At 43.9% G+C, this 24,161-nt stretch overlaps 1 protein-coding gene across 5 annotated transcripts in view; it reads right to left on the bottom strand.

Annotated features, from left to right (window-relative positions):
- The window catches only part of LOC147710198 (E3 ubiquitin-protein ligase TRIM39-like), a 257,855-nt gene that overhangs the window by 70,465 nt on the left and 163,229 nt on the right, over window positions 1–24,161 (bottom strand). For 3 of the 5 annotated variants that reach the window (XM_086920884.1, XM_086920883.1, XM_086920879.1), the window contains one exon: window positions 20,439–20,461. The exons of the other annotated variants lie outside the window; for them this stretch is intronic. In XM_086920884.1, coding sequence (XP_086777010.1) covers window positions 20,439–20,461 — 23 coding nt within the window. The remainder of the gene's footprint in view (window positions 1–20,438; window positions 20,462–24,161) is intronic. 5 annotated transcript variants of the gene reach the window in all.

The following is a 24,161-nucleotide window of genomic DNA, read 5'->3' as shown; positions in this document are numbered from 1 at the left end:
CAGGGGTCGCCAGCTCACACGAGGAGCGCGAGCGCTCTCGAGCCGGTGTTCAGTAGCGGCATTATTTCCGGTTTGAGGCTCTTTTTCCTCACGCTGGTTGAGTGAAGGACCGCTTTGACAGCGCTCACGCCCACAGCTCTGAACTTTCGACCCCGTTCGACGCCAGAGCACAGGAAAGTGTTTTGGTTGTTACCTTGTGCATAGGCTCTGCCTAGAGTGATATTTTGTGGCAGGCTTGTCTCCCTCCACGTGTACTTGTTTTTACTTGAGTTTTACCTCAAGTTAGCCTGCCTGGGGTGTTCACTCCCCCTTATTTGTATCTTCGATACTCCATATTGTTCCAGTCATCTTGTGGGCTCTGAAAATCTGCACACCTGTGCAATGGCGGAATATTATGAGGATGACGATGACTGCTTCTATCATGAGGAAGAGGAGGACACTCTTGAATATGATCTGGTGGAGGAGTTGGATAAGGGTGTGCAGTTGTCTGTCAACAAGGCTCTTGTTAGGGCTATCAATCCCCTGAAGCGCCACCTGAACCAGTATGCGGTGCTACAGGGTTGGTTGCCTCCTTCGCAGAAGACCGCGAAATCTCCTCATAATCCTCACAAGTCGGACTTTCAACGACTGGCGAAGACTTTGAATGCGGAGGCGTCCAAGTCTTCCGTTTCTCGTTTTGAGGACTCCGACCATGCTCAGGCCTCTTCTGGTACGGACTCTCCTCCCAAGAAGCCACTCCGCAAGGAGCATTTTGTCGACGCGCCTGAGCGTCCCACCGTTTTGAATTTTGAGCCAGAGGACATTGTTCATCCGAACTCCTCGTCGTGGTTGCCTGCTCCGGCAGTAGCAGCTTATTTGGAGGCTCATATTCGTCAGCCTTTTGAGGCGTCGGTTCGGGCCAGGCTCCGTTCCGAATGCCCTAGACCTGACCTTGCGGACCACCTGGCCGAGACCCCTGAGGTGGATCCGATGATGGTCACTTACCTCAAGAAGTATGCGAAGGACCCAAAGAAGGGTCTGGACCGTTCCTGGCGGTCCGTTCAGGATAAATTGCTTGACTTACTTGGTCCCCTGTCCAAGATTCTGGATTTAGGTTTCAAGGCGAAGGAAGCTTCGGCTCTCGTGGACCCGGATGAGCTCATAGGAGTGGGCGCAGAGGGCAGTCTGCCAACTGGGGAATGTTAACTGCGCAATTTCTGCGGAACGGCGTAGGTCAATTCTTCTCAAATTGGATCCAAAGTTGGCGACTTCGGAGGCGGGTCCTGAGGCACAGGGCCTTTTGTTTGGTCAGCCGTTCCTGAAGGAACTAACGAAGTTTGTGTCCGCCTTCAGCGGCATTGATAAAGCCCAAGCCTCCTTACGCCGGGCCATGCGTCCGGTTTTTACCAAGGCTGGACGACAACGGGGACGATCGTTCGGCCGTGCGTCGCAGCAGCAGTCCCAGAGAGGAGCCTCGCAGCAGCGTGGGGGCCACTATGAGTCTGGATACTCCACTCGTGCCAATTTCTACCCGTCACTAAAAGGAAAGGGCCAATACGGAAAGGGCCGATCTGGCGGACAACAAGGCCATTACCAAGATGCCGGCACTACAGGTGAGCCTAATTCAAGCATGCGATGTAATGCTGGGGGGCAGAGTGCAGTTTTTCCTAAACAATTGGCGCTTGATCTCCACAGATGCCTGGGTGCTAGAAACCGTACAGGGTTTCAAAATAGAGTTCTATCACCCAGTACATCAGACCCGTCTTCCCCGTCCTATTCTTTTTTCCCGTCCCGCTCAAGTTTGTCTCTCAGAGGAAATCGAGGCTCTCCTCAAAAAAGGAGCGATTGTTCCAACCGAACGCCATCCGAAGGGCTTTGTCAGTTCAGTCTTTCTGGTCGAGAAGAAGGGAGGCGGGTCTCGCCTGGTTCTCAACCTGAAAGACTTCAACAGCGGGGTAGTGTACAGGCACTTCAAGATGGAAGGCATCCATCTCTTACGGGATCTCCTTCGGGAAGGGGACTGGATGGTCCGTCTGGACCTGAAGGATGCGTACCTATCGATCCCGATTTACAAGCCTCATCGTCGATTACTCCAGTTTCAATGGCTGGGGCGTTGGTACGAGTATCAGGTTCTCCCATTCGGCCTTTCGTCAGCACCATGGTGCTTCACGAAATTACTGAGGCCAGTTGTGGAACATCTACGTTCACGGGGAGTCAGACTGATCATATATCGGGACGACATTCTCCTTATGGCGGATTGCCCTCTCAGGCTTCTGCAGCATCTGGAGTGGTCCATCGAGCTCTTACAGTCGCTAGGTTTTCTGGTCAATGTTCCGAAGTCGGTTTTGACCCCCTCTCAATCCATAGATTTTCTGGGCTTTCGGATAGACTCTGTGACTTGCCAACTTCTCTTGCCAAATCAGAAGCTTCGCTACATCAAGAGGGAATTGACGTCTGTTATTTCCAAACAGACTGTGTCGTTGAAGTCATTAGCTCGTGTGGTAGGCCTTCTAGCGTCCTCCATTCAGGCGATTTTTCCGGGTCCTCTACACTACAGAGCGATGCAGCGCCTGAAGATTCAGCATCTCCGCAAAGGTCTCCGCTATTCAGATCAGATTCCTCTTTCGGAGGAGGTGCGGGGGGAGATGCAATGGTGGCTAGACCACATGGAGGCCTGGAACGGTCGAGCCCTGTCCGGTTCATCTCCGTAACTGGTGATCGAATCTGACGCCAGTCAATGGGGTTGGGGAGCCCGTTGCGGTCCTGTCTCGACGGGGGGACGTTGGTCACCTCAGGAATTGTCTCTCCACATAAATTGTCTGGAACTCCTTGCGGGTTCCTTTGCGATCAGGTGTTTCTCTCCCCTTCAGACGAATTGTTGCATTCTTCTTCGGATGGACAATGTGTCTGCGGTCCGCTATGTCAACAAGCTGGGCGGGACTCGGTCCAAGGTGTTGGCGGAGATAGCCAAGGATTTTTGGCATTTTTGCCTCCAACGGAAGATCACGGTTATTGCAGAGTATCTTCCGGGTCGCAACAATCAGATTGCGGATTGGCATTCCAGGCATCTTCGGGATTTCAGCGACTGGAGGCTTCATCCTCGAGTCTTCCGTGCCATTCTTCGGCAGTTGGGCCAGTGTCACTTGGATCTGTTTGCCTCTCGCCTCAACGCGCAACTTCCCCGGTTTTACAGTTGGAGACCGGATCCCCTGGCTCTGGCCACGGATGCTTTCCTGCAACAGTGGCCATCGACTCTCTGTTATGCGTTTCCCCCATTCCTGATGCTTCCCAGGGTGTTGGCTTACACCAAACGGTTTCGGTCAGAGTTGATTCTGATTGCTCCTCTGTGGAGGGCTCAGGCATGGTTCCCAGTTCTCCTGGAGATGTGTTGCGCGCCTCCACTCCTTCCCCTGAAGTGGAATCTGTTGCGGGATCCTCTCGGGGAACCGCATCCCCTCATTCTGGCCGGCTCTCTCCGGTTGCTGGCATGGCGAATCTCGGGGATCGTTGGTCGATCCCGGGCATTTCTGGCGACGCTGCCAACTTCATTAGTAACGCCTAGTCTCCCAATACTCACCAGCGATATCGAGGGGCCTGGAAACGCTGGTGTGATTGGTGTGTTCAACGGGAGGTTGATCCCGTTTCAGCGGATGTCAGTATGATTATTAATTTTTTGACCTCTTTGGCCACTTCAGGTCTAGCCTATCAAACTGTGAGTAGTTTTCGTTCTGCTATTTCTGCTGGACACGTCCATATTGATGGTAAGCCTGTTGGTGAACATCATTTACTTTCTAAACTGCTTAAAGGGATTCGTCTTGCGAAACCTCCTACTTCTAAATATGTTTCTTTATGGGATGTTTCTGTTGTCCTGAGGTTTTTGGAAGCCTGGCCTTCGAATCTTTTACTGTCTCGTAAACAATTGTCTGCGAAATTGGCCATGTTACTGTGTCTAGTATCGTGCAAGCGCGTTTCTGATATCCGTGCCTTAGACCTTGCGGGTCGCAGTTTCACCCCCGAGGGTGTTACGTTCACTCTCTCTAGGAGGACTAAGTCTAATACTTCCTCCATTACGTATCCTTCTTTTCCTGATCATCCCAATCTTTGTGTTGTCCAGTGTTTGAAGGATTATGAGGTGAGTACCGCTTCTTTGCGTACGGACATGCAGGGTCAATTGTTGATTGCCTTGCAGAAGCCTTTTCGCCCCGTTACACCAGCCACTCTGGCTCGCTGGGTGCCCTGGCTCATGTCTGAGGCAGGCATTGATGTTTCTGTGTTCGGGGCACATTCTGCGAGAAGGGCAATGGCCTCTAAGGCTTTTTCCATGGGTGTCACTCTATTTGATATTATTTAAGCTGCAGATTGGTCTTCAGACTCTGTTTTCAAAAAGTTTTATTATAAACCTATTGTTAGTGTTGCTTCTGTTGTGGTGGACCAGCTTTGAACAAGCATAATCCGAGCCTCCTGTCCTGACATAGAATTCAAAATTTGCAAACATTCGTGACAAGAATTTTCAATTCTATTAAGGACTAGGAGGCGAGGATTATCCCACCCGTTGTTATGACTCTGCTACATTGCTGTACTGTGTAATATTTTGCATACCTTTGCAGATTTATTTCTCCTTGTTTTTTCCCACCCCTTGATTTGGTTTCTCTCCATTATTTGGATGTTACGGCTCTGTATCTTTTTCAGGTTCAGACCAGAAATGATCTTGTGGATCTTCTTCGGGAGCCTCCTGAGTTTCCTGCTTCTCGGACCCGAGATTCCTCCTTCCTCTGTTAAAAGTTCCTTTGGATTTCGGCAGCGTGCTTGGAACTGTTGTTGCTGCTTTACTTAGGATTGTTTTTCGATGTTGACCTGTTTCCACAAAGAAAGAGGAAGAAAGACTAATGTTTGGACCTTTTATAGCATCATCTCTATGGTCATTCCCTGGTGTTCATGGGAAATGTAGTTTTGTTTTTTATTGGCTGCTGAGCATTTCATTAAAGAAATGAGAAAGCATAATCCTCGCCTCCTAGTCCTTAATAGAATTGAAAATTCTTGTCACGAATGTTTGCAAATTTTGAAATCACCAGCAAGACAGGAGACTTAGTACGTCAGCGTTCCTGTCGGGGAAGCGCAGCAAGTGTTCCCGGCTGGTTCGCGCCTCAGCTGTAGACATTCTCCACATCTTCAATCCTTGCTTTTAGCGCCATCTGCAGGATACTGGAAGTACTGTTGAGGAGGACATTGTGCCATTGCCACGATCAATGCCAGTCAGTTAGAACGCTTTTACAAATAATTACTACTGGTTGGAGGATCGTCTAGGTGTGAGGCATTATCATCTTCTGAACTGCCATCTTTCATCCCTAGTGACTGCCTGCATGTTTGGAACAAATCAATTCACTTTAGGCATTAAGTATAAATGGCAGCCTGCCAGTTCATCACATCGCTGACAGGCACAGCTGATAATATTTTCCAAGGTTGACCTGCAGTAATATCATCACTGACAGGCACAGCGTAAATATTTTCATTGTCATTGCTGATTACTTGGCATTAGTAATTCCTTGAACCCTGATTTCATTTTGTTCACTATTATAGCTACTGTTACAGCAAAACTTGCAATATCATTCTTTTCCAGTATTTTCTTTTGCTCTCCCTTCTCCTACCCTCTTCTACTCTACCTTCTCTACTTTTCAACCATGGCATCATTTGCAATGTCTCAACCCCCCCCTTTCTTAAATGAAGAAGGGGAACCACCTGTTCCCTGGAAGAGGTGGGTGAACATTTTTGAATCCTATTTGGTTGCTAATGGGGGAGACAGATTCTCGTCTGTTCGCAAACACCATATTTTATTACATAACTTGGGTAAAAAGGCAAGAGAAATCTATGATGACCTACCTGACAGTGTAAGTGAGGGTGAAGGTGGCAGTGATGAGCCCCATGGGGATCCCCAACATGATATTTACCAATGTACTCTGAAGAAACTAGAAGGTCAATTTGTAGAGAAAATAAATATAGTTCTTGAACGCCACACATTTTTCTTGAGAGCACAAGGGAAGAATGAGAAAGTAGTAAATTATATTGGTGCATTAAGAGGTTTAGCATCCACATGCGAGTTTAGTACATTAACAGAATCCTTAATCCGGGACCAGTTAGTCAGGTGTATATCAGACAAAAAAGTTCAAGAGAAATTACTTGCTGATGCTCCAGAGCTAAAACAAGCAATTGATATTGCGAAAAGTATTGAGCCTACAGCATAATGTATGAACGAAATGAAAGACTCAGTAGAGGTCAAACAAATAATGAGAAGGATGTACTAAAGGTGTCAACTAAAGATATGAATAACAAGCTACCCCCTAATGAGCTGGAGAAACAAAATGTTGTTGTGACTAAATTCAAGTGTTTCCGTTGTGGTAATCCCAATCATTTAGCCAATAATGTCAATTGCCCGGCTAGAAATGTGGTATGCAGGAAATGCAATAGACGAGGTCATTTTTCCAAAGCATGTAATGTTTCCAAGAAAAATACCACTCACATGATTCTCGATGAGACTATAACAGAGCAAAAGGAAGACATTGTATTCCAAGTTACAGACTCAGAAGATGTAGCAAGTAGCAACTACCTGAAGTGTGAGATTTTGCTGGATAGTATTCCTTATGTAATGTATGCAGACTCATGTTCCCCCTTTACCCTTATTAGTGAAGACACATTTTTGACCAATTCAGGTAACAAAGACTATGAGATCTTACCCCCCTTGTGAATGCAGGTGGTTATAACTATGACCCTATATCTTTGGTGGGCATGTTAATCATGCAGATCAATTTCAAAGACAGAGTTACGGTGGGGAAAGTGCAAATAAAAAATGGGTCAAATTTATTGGGGTGGAAACACCAAAAAGATCTAAGGCTCCAAAACCTGTGTATCTAGTAGAAAGATCCAGCGTAGGAAAAGAGGTATGTGAAGAGTTTCCTGAAGTGTTCTCTGAAAGATTGGGTTTACTTAAAGGTTTTTCACATAAAATCAAATTAAAGAAACAACACAAACCTGTCGTCCATAAGGCCAGATCAGTCCCCTTACTTATAAGAGATCCTCTCAAGAGAGAGTTGGAGAGATTAGAAGCCTGTGGAGTAAATGAAAGCATAGATAGCTCGGAATGGATGGCCCCCATTGTCATGGCATCTAAGGATGGTGGGAAGGGCATCTGCCTATGTGTGGACCTTAGGGACCTCAATTCCAACATTTGGGTGGATAGGCATCCCCTTCCCAATGTCAATGAGATGCTCAGTGTGATAAAGGGTGCTAAGTATTTTAGCGTGCTTGACCTTTCTGCAGCATACCATCAGGTAGCTCTCCATCCTGAGTCGAAATCTCTAACATCATTTATCACGCCGTTTGGAGCATACAGATTTAACAGGATGCCATTTGATCTTGCCTCGGCCGCGGCAGTGTTCCAACGCATAACGCAACATATTTTGAAAGGTTTTGACAAAGTACTAGGCTTCCAGGACGACATATTGATATATGGGAAATCTGCAACAGAACACAACTAAATACTTAGGAAGGTCCTAAGCAAACTAAGTGAGGCAGGGTTCACCACTCACAGAGATAAGTGCAAAATTGGAGTGGAGTCCGTGGTGTACTTAGGCCACACCATATAAGGGGAGGGAATCAAACCAAAAACCAGCCTTATCGACTCTGTTAAGCTAGCCCCTGCTCCCACAAACAAGGACGAACTCAGATCCTTTTTGAGTTTGGTAGAGTATATGTCCAAATTTGTAGAAAACTTTGCAGGACATGTGCACTCTCTCAGAGAGTTATTAAAGAAAGGATCCCTTGTTAATTGGAATGACCAATGTCAGAAAGATTTTATTTCCATCAAGCAAGCCTTTCTTATAGCTCCCACGTTAGGGATGTTCGATCCCACGGCTAAGACCACTTTAACAACTGATACAGGCATGAAAGGGTTAGGGGCCTCTCTCACCCAGAGTGTAAATGGCAAAGAAGTAGTGATAGCATTTGCGTCCAGGACTTTAAAAGAACCTGAACGCAACTATTCTACAATTGAAAAGGAGGACCTTGCATGCGACTGGGCGGTAAATCATTTCAAATTCTTTTTGTGGGGGATTCTTTTTAATCTCCGTACAGACCACAAACCCCTAATTCCTATGTTTTCCACAAAAAATATGGAAAGAGCCACCCCGCATTGCTAAGTGGGTATTAGGTTTGCAAGGGTTTAATTATACAATGTGCTATGTATCAGGTGACAAGAATTTAATTGCAGATTGTCTATCTAGACTACTATTGCTAATGCGGATACACAAGTTAGTCCACCTGACGAAAACATTTTGTTGATTGACATCCCAGCCATTAACAAAGAGGAATGGGAGAGTAGTGTACATGAGGACTCGGTGCCCAAAGAGTTAAAAAGGGTACTCTGCAATGGGTGGCCGAACACTATGAGAGAACTTCCTGAGAATCTTAAACCATACTGGGGGTTGAGAGATGAACTATCCATTATTGGAGATCAGATATACAGAGGCAATAGAATTGTACCACCATCCAACATGCTATCATTGAATTAGCACATGAGGGACACCCAGGAAGGAGTATGACCAAAAGCAAAGTTAGATCAAATTATTGGTTCCCTAATATGGATTATATGGCGGAGCGGAAGGTAAAGGATTGTGTAGCATGTGGTTCATGTGACAAATCCAAAGTCATTCACAAAGCTCCCCTCCTTCCCGTAGCTGTTCCCTCCAAACCATGGGAAAAATTGGCCTAGATATTATTGGCCCAATCAACTTACTTAATGTGTCCAACAGGTTTATGTTTGGGCTCATTGATTACCATTCACATTGGATCTCTACTAAATTTGTTCCCTCTATCACCACGTCACACCTAATCAAATTTTTGGAGGACATATTCTCGAGTGAAGGTGTTCCTAGTACCCAAATCACAGACAACGGGGTTCAATTTAATTCAGATGAAATGAAAATGTTCTTATCTAATTTGGCCATCTCACATGTCCCCGTTGTATTGTCCGAAGGCTAACGGACTGGTGGAGAGAGCCAACAGAATGATAAACAACACTATCTAGTTGGCTCTCACATCACGAGAACCTGTAGAGGATGCTTTAAGACGGATGTTGTGGTCATACCACACCACTCCCAATGCCATATCAGGAGTTTCACCATTTGTGTCTCTTAAGGGTAGGAATCCAGGTTCCAAGCTGACCCCCAATTGGCTAAATGGCGGTAACCCCCGTCTGGGTAGATAGGGAATCTGTCGGAGGAAAAGTGGACCATCATCAAGAAAAGTGCAAAGCCAGATATGACAGGAAATGGGGAACCACCAAGAAAGTCTGGAAGGTTGGCCAATGGATAGTTGTCAAAAGACCCCAGGTGGATCAATCAAAGGTTTCCTCATTTTCTAAACCCCTAAGAATCCAGCGTGTAAACAACAATTCTGTAGTGTTGAGTGATGGGAGCAGTTGGAGTATGGACAATATTGCTCACTGCCCCAGTGTATGTATTCCCAGGCCCAACAGAGATGAAGACCAGGAGGTCTCAAATTCCAACATGCAACGAGCCGAAGAAGTCAGAAGGCGTCAACCACCACAGTGGCATGAGGACTATGAAATGTAACTTGTTCCTCCTTATTCAAAGGGAGGTGTGTTGTAATCTTACTGTATCCACATTGAAGGTTAATGTAGTAGTGGTACCTCCCGTCCTTCCCCTCCTTCCCTGTGTCTTGGTTTTCCCCTCCTTAGAATGTTGAGTGTGAAGCTCACCCTGGAATGTTGGCGAAGCGGAGTTGACAGCTGGTGCCTGAGGACTGGATGGAATAAACAGCTTCTCTTTTCCACATGTCTCTGCTGTTCATTTCTTAACAGTATTCATCACATTAAAATGGGCAGAGGGCAAAAAAACTCCTCAGAGAATCAACAAGTAATAATTAGATAAATGGCTTTCTGCCAAGCGACCCGAATGTCCAGTGTATTCCAGCATTTTAACCAGCGCACTTTTTAGACTTGCAGTCGTGCTCTGGTCAGCACTGGTGCAAGGAGGTACGTCCCCCCAACACCCCAGTTTGGGCACCCCTGTTACTTTAATAAGGGTATATCCATTTCTTTCCCTGCCTTCTTGTCTTGCTGATGTGTAAGTTCAAGGCTTAAATATCAGTCTCCTCTATTTTTGTCTGAAAAAAATCCACGTGCAACACGTATCCAGTGAAAAAATTTCAACACTTTTTCAAAAAGACATGGCTGGTTACAGTTTGTACGAAAGCAATTTAAACCGAAATGAGTGCTAATTATGGCTTATCTGCTGGGAAGGAATCTGTACGTTCTAGCATAACTATTGTGTTATTCTGATGTGTTTCTTTATATGCTGAGTGTAGGAAAAAAGGGAAAAGAAAAGAAAAAAGCGTATTGAATTTGTAATCAGAATTCACCTGTTTTTCTCTTTTGATCTCTAATTTCTTTCCTTCCAAAGAGAGCCCATTTTTTAAAATTCTGTCAGGCACCTTGACCAGAGTGGATTTACTCCTGTTTGAAAATGCTGTGTGTCGCTTGGCATCTGGCTGCTAAGTACACCACAGGAAAGCGTGAAACCTTGGTGACATCCCTTCTGTGAAGGACTGACTGATTAAGTAAGACCGCTATTTTTAGAAAATGTATTGATTTTTTAAATTAATATTTTGTTTTTATGGGCCTCTTGACAGCTATGGAAGTCGATAAAAGTGACATTCAAGCAAAGTGAGACAGGGACCCATGTGTTGTAAGGAATACAAAGTCCTAAAAGAGCCCTACTTCACACTGCAGTAGTGGTCCAAGACTAAAATGTGCCCACTGAGGCTTTCGTTGTTGGATCAGTGTATCCAACTTTAAAAGCAGCCCCTCTATCCCAGAGGCCAACTGGAACATGCTAGAGTGGCACAATGGCCAGTCCAGCCACGTTACTATGTTATTTCCCAGTAGTTCAAGTCACCTCTGAGTTCCCTGCCTTCATAAAAGGAAGTGCCTGCATCCTATTGTTTCTGTATAACTGCTTGGTTAAGTAGGTGTCTCAGTGAGGAGTCGCTGAGAAGGTCTGGTGTGTCCACTTCCTGACTGCGGGAAGAAAGTGCGAATCCTCTCAGTAGCCCCAGTGTCTCACTGCACAGCAGATCCAATATATGTGAAAGCTGACAAGTGTCTTATTATTTCTCCAGGTAAGAGGAAATCGCTTACGAAGGGTTCAAAAATCCTCTTTGTCAGGTCTGATTGAAGATAAATACTAGTACCAAAGAGAATAGCAAGGCACTAAACTCCTGCTAACATCAGAAAAGAGAAAACAGTAATGAAAAGGTATTGAGATGAGTCATTTTGTGGAGCGAACTAACTTCACAGAGCACAATTCATGGACAAAAAAAGGTATTAAAAGGGTGATGCATGTGACAAAAAATAGGCGAACAAATGTGTTGTGATTCACCCTTAATTTTGAAAGTGCCTCATTCTACATGCTACTAATGGAAACTGACATGGCTGGAATATATTCTGCCTTTTCTTGCATTGGTAACCTCTGTTAATATCCACTAGGCAAACCACCATCATGGAGAGGAAAAAATGATAAGGTTTGTCTATGCTCCTTTTCTGGAAATCATGATTCTTACATGCAAACAAACAAGCTCAATTGACATATTTCACCCAGTGTTGCTTTTCACAATCCAAACACCACTCACACCCATACTCCAGGAAGCTTGAGTGGCACCCCTCTGGGTGACCATGAGCATGGTGAAACCATGGTGGTTCATGTGTTGCAAGCGCTCAGTACTTGGCTGAGTCCAGTGTCTCAGAAACATGTTGCCTGGCAATGGGAGAAGCACTAATACCTCTTCAGCTCACAAAGGGATGCCCAATGCAGCAGTAATTCAATGCATATTTTTTTTAAAGTATGTTGTTCGTAAGATGTCGTAGATGTGTTAAATGGCTAAACACTTATAAGGTCCAAAAGGCGAGACCGAGTGCATTGCAAATGCTCGTTTTAAAAATGTGTGCTGCTCCAACATCCAAAAACTCTAAAAAACTTATAATCCATTTTAGGATTCTTAAATTTTCGCAGAAAATACATTTTAGATTACATAGAAAAAGTAGAACCTTTCTACGATTTAATTAGACCTGATTTTTCAGTTCGACATTAGACACAGGAACACACAGAAGTTCTACATTCATTACAAGCAGACATGATAGCTTCTAAACATTTACGCACATGTGTGAATACCACCAATTTGGTGATCCGTATAGTCGCAGGTCAATCTGGGTGCACCTACCTCATCTTCAATGAAGGTGAGACGGTACCCATTGCATACAAATCTCATTTCTCCACAAACGCTGAGATGCGGTTTGCATCCAAGGAAAAAATACTGACAGCAGTACAAATTGCAGTAGTGAGAGAAAGTGCACTGGCTCGGGAAAACAAATAATTGTTGTGACCCCGGTACCAACCTTAGAGGCTGTTACCAAGGCAAGCGTTCCAAATGCAAAAGCACTGCACCCGCGATGGATACAATGGGCTAATTCTCTCACTGCAACCGATGTTTATTCTACACTGAAAATACAAGCATTTGTGCAGTACAAACAAGAAAATCCTCTCCCGAATTAAATAATGCTTTAGTTCGCTACCAATACATAATTTACACGGATCTGCCCAGCCTGCCGTAGGAAGTAAACAGCAATACAGCGCAGCATGTGCGATTGTAAAGGGATGTATGCGGGACGGCGAGTTCCGTCCTAGCAATATACAGACGCAGTCTCTTGGAGACTGCAATGCACAGCTGGCAGAACTAAAAGCCCTGATACTGACACTAAAAAATACAGATCAAGAATTCCCCACACTTATTGTGTGCGATTTGCTTTATTGTGTCCAGTTTTATAATGAATGTTTTCACTATTGGGAACAAAACAGGTTTCGAGATTCCAGATGTTGCACAATAAAGCACAAGTTGCTTTGGGAACAAGTGGCAGAGCTGAAAAAAGGTGCGGGATGGGCTCAAGTTTTTCACACATTGAGTCATCAGCATGTTGGCGTTCATGTTGAAGGGAATTCACTGGCTGATGAAGCCACCAAGGCGACAGTGCGAGCTGCTGCAGTTGTTGCAACCACTCGTTCTAGCACAAGGATAGACAGAAAAATCATGGTAGCTGTCAACGCTACACGTAACAACAGCTCAGCCTTGCCAAAAGGCTTTCCACTCAAGTACTCCTATAAGCTAGATGTGCAGAACATTCCATATGCTGAAATTCCAGGAGTGGAGCATAGATTAATACCCAACATGGATCGCAGATTAGGTTTAACTCTAGCTCCTCATGAGGGTCTGGGTTCAGCACTCGCAGGTATTACTGCAACAGTTTCACTACTGAAACAACGTAATTGGTGTGCCGGTCTTATTAAACAGACCAAGGGATACATCCTTAAATGCACCATCTGTCAGCAGATGAAGGGCTCTACCATATAGCACGACCACCGCAAACACCATTACTGATATCAGACTGACCACTGCCATGTGCCTACTTGGACCACTGCAGCCGCTTACAATCTGATAGGGCTTACAAGTAAATCCTGGTGGCTGGCAGTGGATTCATGCTCTAGATCCCTGTGGGTTTCGCCACAGTGCTCGGCTGATGCTCAAACTGATATAAAGGATTTGTGAGTCTTTATAGGCACATAAGCAATTGGCACTTTACACTCTGACCGTGGGCCTGCATTTAGCTCACGGGCTTACAAAGAAGCCATGGGAGGTTTGGGTATGGTCATTTGGACTCCTCTCTGTATCATCCAGAGGGAAGTTCAATTGTGAAGAGGAAAAACAGAGACTTTAAGCTATCCTTAACAGCAAGAGTATTAGGCTTTGGTGGCTTTTGGATCAATCACCTTTATGGGGTCCAGAGGGCACTTAATAACATGCCAGGAAGTTCCCTAGGGGGCCGTGCTCCATATGAGGTCCTGTTTGAAACTAGAATGTGGGTACCGGACCTTGATTGTGGCAGCACAGTGGCAATGAAAACAAATTGCCATCAATGATCGTTTGGCTGTTTTACAGGAACTCAATTAATTCCAGGCATTACAAAGCAATGTCCAAGTAAAACACACTCCTTGGTAGCATTCTATTTCTTCTCACTACCATAGAGGAAGTTCAGACAGAAAAATGAATAATGGTTGAAGATTCAACTCTCGGACATGAAGGCGTTATCAACAATGGAATGAAACCTGTGGCTGTTGAAATTGAACAGCAGCAAATTACAGATGAAACACAGATTTCAATATGCTCTAATACCGCAATCTATGTAAATATGTCTCAAAATGAGTCCTCTGACAGTTCTACAAAACCTACTGAGCTACCAAAGATAGATCGAGCCGGCTACTTCAACGTTTTCCTGACTTTTCTCTGGATCCAAGTGAACTTGAGTCACTGTCAGCTCTTGCTTCCAAAAAACAAAAAAATATGTGACTTCTACCTATGGCTGAAGAAGACTACCTTGCTACACCCTGGCTAGAGCTCTGGATAACAAGTGGTCTTCTCTTCCTAGTCCTTTGGGTTGGTTTCGTGACTGTCTTTTTCATGCTTCTGAATGGACATTATCTCCCAGAATGCTCAGCAGTCCAATATGTTTCTTAAACCACATACATCATCACACCATGAACAGAGAGACCTGTCCTTAGTGAATAGCACAGTGGTTCCAGTTCCAGAAGGAATAGTATGTGACAGGGTTACATATGATGTATTTGGTCTTCCTGAACTGTTGAAAATACTGAATTTATTTAAATTTCTTTACGTGATATCATCACCTCCAGTACTTTCTCTGATGATTGGATCTTTGAAACTGTAAATACTATGCTGTATGATTTAGAACAATCTGCAGCATTATCGAATAATGAGTTGTATGATGATACATTTACTTTTGACACCATGCATTGTTATCAACACTATGGTCATATTTTTTTTACACAAAGCAGTATCCAGTGTAATGTTTTTGCTTACCATCAATGGGAACATTGCTCAACACCACCAAGGGGTAGTTCACAGACATTTGCACAGAAGTTTGTGTATTTTTCTGGGTTTAACACTTCAGAACCGAAATCTTATTATTATATGTTTGAACCTACATCTGCGAAGAAGAATATGCTCACTAACACGAGACAGACATATTCTGCTTCCTTAATTTTCCAGCTGTCTTTACAGGGTTTTGACTTTTGGAGGGACACTATAGACATACAATCTGTCTGAAGAACTAAAAATTGGTAGGTTTAGGGAACTGACGCCTTATTTAGAGCATGCCTCATACCACAGCACATTATTTTCCTGAACAACAGTGCAACAAACTTCCTGTCTTGGGTTAGCCAAGATTAAGAACCTGAACACACCACGGATTCCCTCACTTTCACACTTTGAGCAATGGCAGAACTATACACAACATAGTGAGGGTATACTAGATGACACAATATATGATGGCTAATACAATTCATCAGACCCCAATTAGAAGGGATGGCCGGTTTGGCCTATCAATACAAACAAGTGTCAGTTAAGATTCAGGGGTACCACCGAAGGGTTTGGTATCCATAGGCCTGACCTACACTATGTACAACAAGAACACCCGGGGGATGTGACATCTTACAGTGTTGGGAAGTTTTGCCTAAAGTGGCTAAAATCCTCGACACTGTCCCAGGTGAAACACCACTTGTCCTTACTCTCAGTTGACATGCATCTTAGGGATTTTTTGTTAGGCCCCCAGAAGCCACGTCAGAAGCGCTTCCTTTACGCTACATACTATGATGTATGGAAAATCTCCTAGCAGGAGACTGATGAGAGATTGCGTGAGATTGACAGGGTTAACCTAGAAAAGGCTTTGGCGGTGGTCGATAATATTATGTCCACACTGACATCCAGGATTTATTCACTGGGCAACATTGTGTCTTCTGCAATAGATATAATGGAACACGATTTGTCTCTTCTTCAACATGGACAATCGCAATTACGTTCCATTATATTGTTGTGAAAAATTGCCGATTCTTTCACAACTTGCACCACGGAAACAAGGACGGATGCCTTTCTTCCCATCGTAACGAAAAAACCTTTCCCACGGGACAAAGGAGAAGTATGGACCCGACGGCAAGCCATTAGCCGGTCGAACTCCAGCCACTACGTGCACTCTATTGTGAAACTCCTTGACTCGCCGCCTTTGGATTTTCATGACGTTTGGTTCGAAGGTTAAGAACCATTTGGTCCTGAGGAGAACCCCTTTAACGAGTGGGGTTTGAAACGCGTCGACCACCCCATCCCCGTATCTGGTCTACACGTGCTGTGTCAAAAACAAAGTCCCTTCACCAATCTCCAGAGAAATGTATTCTCGGTGTTGATTCACTAAAAAGACTCTAAAATTGCATAATCAAAAGGGATTTTTCCAATTGACTCTTGACCGATACGTGGATTCATTTTTCTTTGTTCTTTATTGTTTATTTTTGTGTATGAATGTGTTATTGTATGACTGGACGGCCATGTATGATTGAAGTATGGAAATGCTTATTTTCTCGTCATAGTGTTGTATATATTGTATATAAAAATTGTTGCTTCTCCTTGCACTAAAAAATTGTGTTACAAACAAAGCAAAAAATATTTGAAAAAGAATAAATCTTTTTACGTTGCTAAAGAAATTGAGCAGGTGGTTTTTGCTTAACTCAAACTTCCAGCCTCCCTTGTTCCAAGAAACCCTCAGCATTGGCCCTTGTGTTGTTTTTCTAGAATTGATTGTCTTGGCACATTTTTCTCCACTGTGTATTGATATTTTCTTTTCATTGTATTTTTCCTCCATTGCGTTTAGTCTTCATTTTAATTCAATGAACTGCATTTATGTTTTTTATTGTTTTTATAATATTATCTTTTTATACTTGCACATTCTGATGAATGTTTTTAAAAGAGTGAAATAACACCCTATTTGGAGATAAGGTTTAGTGTATATTTTCCTTGTAAGTGCTTCTCAACCGGGTTTAGGCCATAGTAGAGTACTAGTGATGAGTGAATGGATGTGGTGTAAATGTAATTGATGTGATACTACTACCAAAAGGGAAACCTTTTTGTTTACTACTTGCCCCTAATAACACCTGCGTCTAAGTAGAGGAGTGAAGTGCAATAACCAATCATAATAAATTCCCAGGTATCCCCATTACGACCACTTTTCTCCACCACGTCCCCCGATCTACCCGATCGAATGCCATAGAGAAATCTATAAAAGTCGCATGTAACGGCATGCCTCGACTCACTGGATATTTTTCAGTTAAAGTTTGCAAGGCGGTGATATTATCCAAAGTACCACTGTTTTTGCGAAATCATGTTTGTTCTACGCGAATTAGATCATTTCCAAATGCCCAATCTTGCAGATAGGTGCGGATGTTCTTCGCAAATAATTTGCCAGTCGCATCCAGGAGAGAGATCGGTCTAAAACTGGCAGGGGAATTTGCTGGACCCTTTTTATATAGTGGAACAATTATACTTCCCTTCCAGGATTGTGGGATGACACCATGGGTATAACAATGGACAAATAGTGGAGGTAAAAATGTTGCCCATGCTTCGCCATCCTGTTTTATTATGGCTATTTGATCATCTGGAACCATCGCACAGAGTGTCTTGCCCCTTTAATATAACCCTCTACTTCAAAGCATGTTGGTGCTCCATATTCGCTGCCCACGGACAGGGCAGAGCCAACATTTAGATTCCATCCAACTGCAGAATTTAAAGCATACAACTGGGAAATATACATAGACCATTCTGCGTCTGGAATCAAAATGGGCTTCGGCCTCTCTCTCCCATCACAAAATTTTTCTATCAGTGCCCAATATTTCCTAATGTCACCGGATTGAGCAACCTCTCGAAGCTTAACCCAATTTGAGTATTTGACCCTTCTTCGTTCGGATACAATTTTCGTTTTAAGTACCTGTTTCAGTCTGTGTATTTTCCTTTGCCTTGGTATCGTAGACAGCCTAAATTGTTCTCAAATTAAAGCATTAATATCCGATTCAATTTTTTGATTTCCCATGATATAATCACTGATGGTGCAACACTGTGAGCTTGCTTTTTTCTTTCAAAAGATCTAATTGCAACCAAGATTCTCTCAAACCTGTCAATGGAGGTTTCTTGGGTACTAATAAAAGCAATATTTTCAAAGACTCTCTTGAAACTGGGCAGAAAATTATTTGACCAACAAGTGTGCCCATCACTGCAATTATATAAGACCTTATCGTCCCTTTGATTCCAGAGATCAGACATCTGGATTTCTATATCGACATTAACAGCCAAAATTCTATGATCACTCAGGCTTGTTGGAAATAATAATTTGAGTACATACACTAAAGAGTTGGTGAAATACCACCATGTAATCAATTAATGAGTGACCATATGGGCCCCGATAAGTATAAGAGGATAGGGAATCCTCTGGAAATCTGCCATTTAACATTACTAGGTTGAACATTCTCAAATTATGCTGAAGTAACTGGCCTCGTTTATCTGATCTTAAATGATCGGGCAGTAAAGAATCTGGAATGGACCATACTTCCTCTAATTCGGGGTTTGAAATAGACATGACTGCACTGTTAGATATTTTGGCATTAAAATCACCCCCCATCATAATCCACATGCATTCTTCAGTGCTACTTATCCTTTGCACGCAAGTACAAATTGAATCAACCAGTGAGTTTGATGCTCTCCCTGGGGGAATATACACGTTTATCAGAAAAAGAAAAGCAGCTTGTCCTGATTTGTCTTACCCAATCCTCAAATTAACACCCATACAACACTTTGAGGGATGAATGTAAATCACTGGATCCCATCTTATGGTGCAGCTAAGTAGAATAGCTAAACCACCACTAGCATGCCCTTTTAAAGAAGATTTTGCTGCACAACAAAATACATAAAAATTCTCAAACTGAAAGTCCCCACCCTTCCAGGTTTCCTGGAGGCAAATTATTTTAGGATCATATTCTAATGATGATTTAAGCTTACAATTAGTTTTTCCTACCACAGCTAAATTCGAGGATAGGATTCTTCCCAATTGGCTACCCCTGCAATAAGGTCATTTTTGTAGTTTCTTTTGAGCCATTCAGGGTACCAGCCACCCAGCTCCACTAGGCCATCTCACCCTCCACAATGGGACTACTGGGCCTTGAACTCGGGGACCTATAATGTTAATTTCTCTATTTCCTAGATTTCTCCCTACTGTTATTTCAATGTCTTTAGGCTTTATAGGGATTATAGCACCCATGGGAGTGGAGAGACCACTACCTGGCACCTGGTGGATCTTTCCTGAACTTTCAGACGAAACTGGGCAAAGGTTCCCACAAGTGAGCACGTCTATTCCTCTCTTCCTAAAGGAATCTACATTAGTTAATACTAACATTGAGACTACCCCTGACGTGAATGTGACTCTAGTACTTGGAGGGGCACTCCTCAGGTCTGAATAGACCAACTCAAGGTCATTGCTTGTTACCACTCGCAAGTCCTCTATTTGTGATAGCAACTGAAGAAGGGTGCTTCTATTCAGTAACATTGAGTCAGTGTCGAACAAGGAAACAAAGAGCAAAGTCCCGTTCACCTGCCCAACACCTGGCCTTGTATGCCTTATGGGCCTTCACCAATTGGCCCCAAGACTGAACCCCACTCTGACCTAACCCTCTTACTGCCACAGACTGCGGTTAAATCCCCCTCCACAACCTTCCACTGGCCCGGGAGCTAACGTACCGGGAAAGTACACCACCAGAAGGAAGAGGGGCATTTCTGCTAACCAAACCCTGTTCTAATCTTGAGGCGTATGAATTTCTCACTAGTGTAGGGTCTCTACTTGTTTCATAATTAGCTAAAATAATGTTATGGGAAAAACTCAGATTCTCAATGTCACCCACATTTACTTTAGGAGTCCCTCTTTCTCCTGATCCTCTTGGCTCTGCAGCTTAATCAGCACCGGGTTCGAGAAGGTCGGCTGATTACCGTTATCTTGCCCTGGATTATGATCAACATTCACTATAGATTGCCCCAAGGGCCCTGGATTTGATGGTGATTTTGTTCTATTAAACTCTTCTATTACGTAAGGGAACCACAGTTTCGCTTCCCCTGAGGGGGCTTTCCAGAATGTACCTGAGGTTTCTGTGCAATCAAGCCACTTTACTGAGAACTTCAGGTAGGTTTACACAATTGTGAGGTCTGAAGCTCATTTTTATAGTAATTATTTCAGCGGTCAGAGTAGTTTTCTGAGGACTCATTGGGATTTTGGGAATTTAAGTGAGTTTTCAAGAGAATCAAAAGAATTTTCCGCAGACACAAAGTGATTTTATGAGGATCTGAAAGTTTCCTAACACTTAGTGTGACCTCAATAGTGGCATTTACACACAGCATTTACACATAGCAACAGCGAGACCTGCTCCTTACACACGGAGAGGAGGATAATAAGGCAGCCTTACCTGCTTAGGGTGCTTCTGACATCCTACAAAAAAGAGAAACAAACACAGAGAAATCAGTTTCCACAGAAGAGGTTAGAATGTGGCAGTAGTTTTAGGAGGGAAACACTTCTATCAACAGTTAAGATATTAAGGAGCTATTCCTGTTGCTGTCTGTGATCATGTGCCTGGAGTTGTGTAGCACAGCACAGTCTGTAATATCGAGAATGGGGAAACATGACAGCACAGGGTGTGGAATCACATGACTAAGCACAGATTGTGACATTCTCAATGTGGTCACATGACATAGCAGAAACTGACATCCTTAACGGGGATCACAAAACATAGCACCTTCTAATATTATGAATGGGGTCATGTAACAAATTGTATGATCTTTTTAAAATGTTCATGTGACACAGCAGTGGGTGATATGAATGACTTTACATTACACCGTCTTTTTAGGATCATTTTTAACAAAAGGAGAAATAAGGGTTATAAAGGTATCGCAGCACATGAAATAGACATCATGAAACAGAGTTCTTTCCGAAAATTCATCCTTTATTTTCTTTTCTTAAACTTCAAAATCAAGGACAAAAGGACAAAGTCAACGTGTTTCGTCCCTGAACATAGGTCCTTCTTCAGGGATGTTGTAAAAACATATAAATAAACACTTTAGACAAATCTAACAAATACAATACTCGGATTACAATAACAGCAACAGGAAATAATCATTTAGACAATAAAAGACAACATGAATTCTAAAACATTTAGATCCCAGTAAGTTACAGTAAGATTTGACCGTAAGGCTCCAGACCCATCGACCAACAATGGAGTTGACAAAATATTAAGGCAGGGTGAAGATGATAGTCTGGGGCCCTGGTCCAGGGTGGTCAAGAGCGAGTCCTTCAGGATATTCACTGGTTGGACATAATTGTCTGCAGGCGCTACCCCCTTATTTTCTGAACTTTGGGTTCCAGGGGTTTTGTTAATCACACTTGTTGTTGAGCGAGAGCTAATATCGATGTATTTGTAGACAGAGCTCATTATGAAGGTAGCTAAAGGTGCTGCGAGCCTACACGGTTGCTTTGTGCCTGGTACCTATAAGTATTACACTTCAGTCACAGCCATTATACTTCTTGATCTTAGTGCCGCGTTCGACACTGTTAACCATGCCACATTATTACATCGTTTAAAGGGCATGGGGGTGTCGGGCGCGGCCCTGAGTTAGCTGACCTCCTTCTTGGAGGAACGTTTTTTTCAGGTGTTTGAGGGCGAGGTGGCATCATCTAAGCATCCGCTCAGCTGTGGGGTTCCGCAGGGCTCCTCCCTGAGCCCCACACTTTTTAATGTCTATATGCAGCCTCTAGAGAAGATAGTCCTCCCTTTTGGTGTGCGGATCGTCACCTACGCAGACGATACCCAACTTGTGGTCTCTTTGGACCACAAGGAGGGTTCGTCTAACACCCTGGGCCCTTGTCTGGAGGCTGTTGCTGGGTGGTTGCAACTCTCCCACCTCAAACTCAACGGGGAGAAGACGGAGATCATGCTACTAGGTAACCCTTCCCCGACCTCCCTGGCGTCTGGCTGGCCTTCATGTCTCGGTGTCCCCCCTCCTCCGAAAGACCAGATAAAGAGCCTAGGAATCTGGCTTGATAGTGCGCTGGATTTCTCAGTCCAAGCTACCAAAACTGCCTCCACATGTGTGGGGCTAATGAAAATGCTCCGCAAAGTGCTCCCTCTACTTCCATTCCAGGCGAGAAGGGTCATGGTACAGGCCCTGATACTCTCTCGCCTGGACTATGGAAATGTTCTATATCTAGGAGCCCCGGCAGCAGTGACAAAAAGACTCCAAGTTACCCAAAACTGTGCCGCCCGACTGTTGTTCAACATCCCCCGCTGCCAATCAGCAAGGAATGCCTTAAAAGAACTCCATTGGCTCCCAGTGGCTGCCAGAACACAGTTTAAGGCCATGTGCATCTTGCACAAATCCTTCCATCGAAATGGCCTGGCAATCCTGTACCCCCTGGTGTTACCGTATTTTCCATCCAGAGCCCTTCGCTCGGCTTCACTGCATTTGGCAACCATGTCTAAAATCAAGAAAGCCCGCTGGGGTGGCCGCTCTTTCACTCACGCAGCGGCAAAGCTATGGAATTCCCTGCCTTTAACTCTCAGACAAAATAACAATCTAATGTCATTTAGGAGAAACCTAAAAACTCACCTGTATTCAAAGGCGTACTAAACTTACCCAGTAGCTCGACACAGTATTCAGTCTAAAGCGCTGCGAGGCCTCCGGGTGGTTATGCGCTATATAAGTGTAATTTTTCATTTCATTTCATTTCATTTCATTTCAGTCACACCACATAACTGCGCTGCTAACCCACACACTGGAGACCCTACCCCCACAGCTCCAAGAGCCTGATGCTTATATGGCATGGAGGGTTGACTCTTCCCCTCCAGGGGGATCCTGACCGCAGCAGATTTTTACCTCCCGGCTCCCACACTGGCCATTCCCTGGAACCGAAGACACACACTAGCGACAACACACAGCGTTCTTCTTGCTTACATATTATGTTTTTTCCTTTTCTTTTGCTCTTATATTTTAGTGTCTCAATACTCTTTCAGTTTTATACAGTTGTTAAGATGTTCAGAATATCGAACTGTACACATGCTGCCTATACTCACATACATCAATCAATGGTACTGTCTCGGACGTTACGTCCTACACCTGTTTCCTGATATGGGCCGATAGAGACACGCAGATAAGAAATCACACCCCTTTGCAGCACATCCACAAAAGCCAAGACGTGCAGCTACTATGACCATGAAGCTGCACACTCTCTAAAGTCTCTTCTACTACATGAACCTCCTCCATTTGATCAGGTTACACCTTGGGCCCTGTTGCGGTTTCCTGGTTCCTAGTATATTCTCCTTTTCCAAAATGAACCTATCACTTCTTAGATATGCGATTTATTTTGCAAACAAACCCTCCTTGTGAGCATTTCTGATTAATGTGATGCAATACATGAATAATGTCCTGTGGCAACTTGTTGTTTCTTCTGAATAACTCTGTACGACTACGGGATGCTATGTTGAATTTTCTTGTCTAACATTATGATGTGTACTGTGAATAAATAATGAAAATCAATAAAAGATATTCAGACAAAAAAAATGAAGGTAGCTAAAGGTGAGAGGGTTGTTTTCCCTTTATTACAGGTGGATCCTCAGCTATATAAGAAAGAGAATCAGGCGGATCTTTCATTTTTTTTTCACCTGACTTCCTCCTTTTACAGGGCCTCGCCTGTTCTTTTTCCTCTGTCACTCTAAGGAGGTTGCACTTGCATCAAAGTACAGGAGGGGGAGCACATGTTTTATGATCCATAATAATTCCAGGAATCCAAAATGAGCCACAAAAAAAGAATGCTATTGGAGTTTGTTGTACTTGGCCCTTTTTGCAGGGTCATCCCTAAACTTTTTGCATTTCTCTTAGTCTTGTTTTTGACATGGTGTTGGTGGTTTTAGGCCTCTGGGCACTTTAGCACTGATAATCCCCTTTAAATATTGCCTAGTGCCAGTTGGCACAGTGTATATTGTGTGATTACTATTCTAACGTGTTTATGATAGGAACTTAAGGCAAGATGGCCACCCGGTGAGGAGCTCCGGCCAGGGGCTCCAAGACAGGGATTGCCGTTCTGTCTTAAAGCCCCCTTTTTCCCTGTAATTTCTCCCGTAAGCGGACACTGAGAAGAC

Source organism: Lissotriton vulgaris, chromosome 5 (assembly GCF_964263255.1).
Source record: "Lissotriton vulgaris chromosome 5, aLisVul1.2, whole genome shotgun sequence".
In the NCBI taxonomy this organism is placed as follows: Eukaryota; Metazoa; Chordata; class Amphibia; order Caudata; family Salamandridae; genus Lissotriton; species Lissotriton vulgaris.
This window is presented reverse-complemented; position numbering and strand designations above follow the sequence as displayed.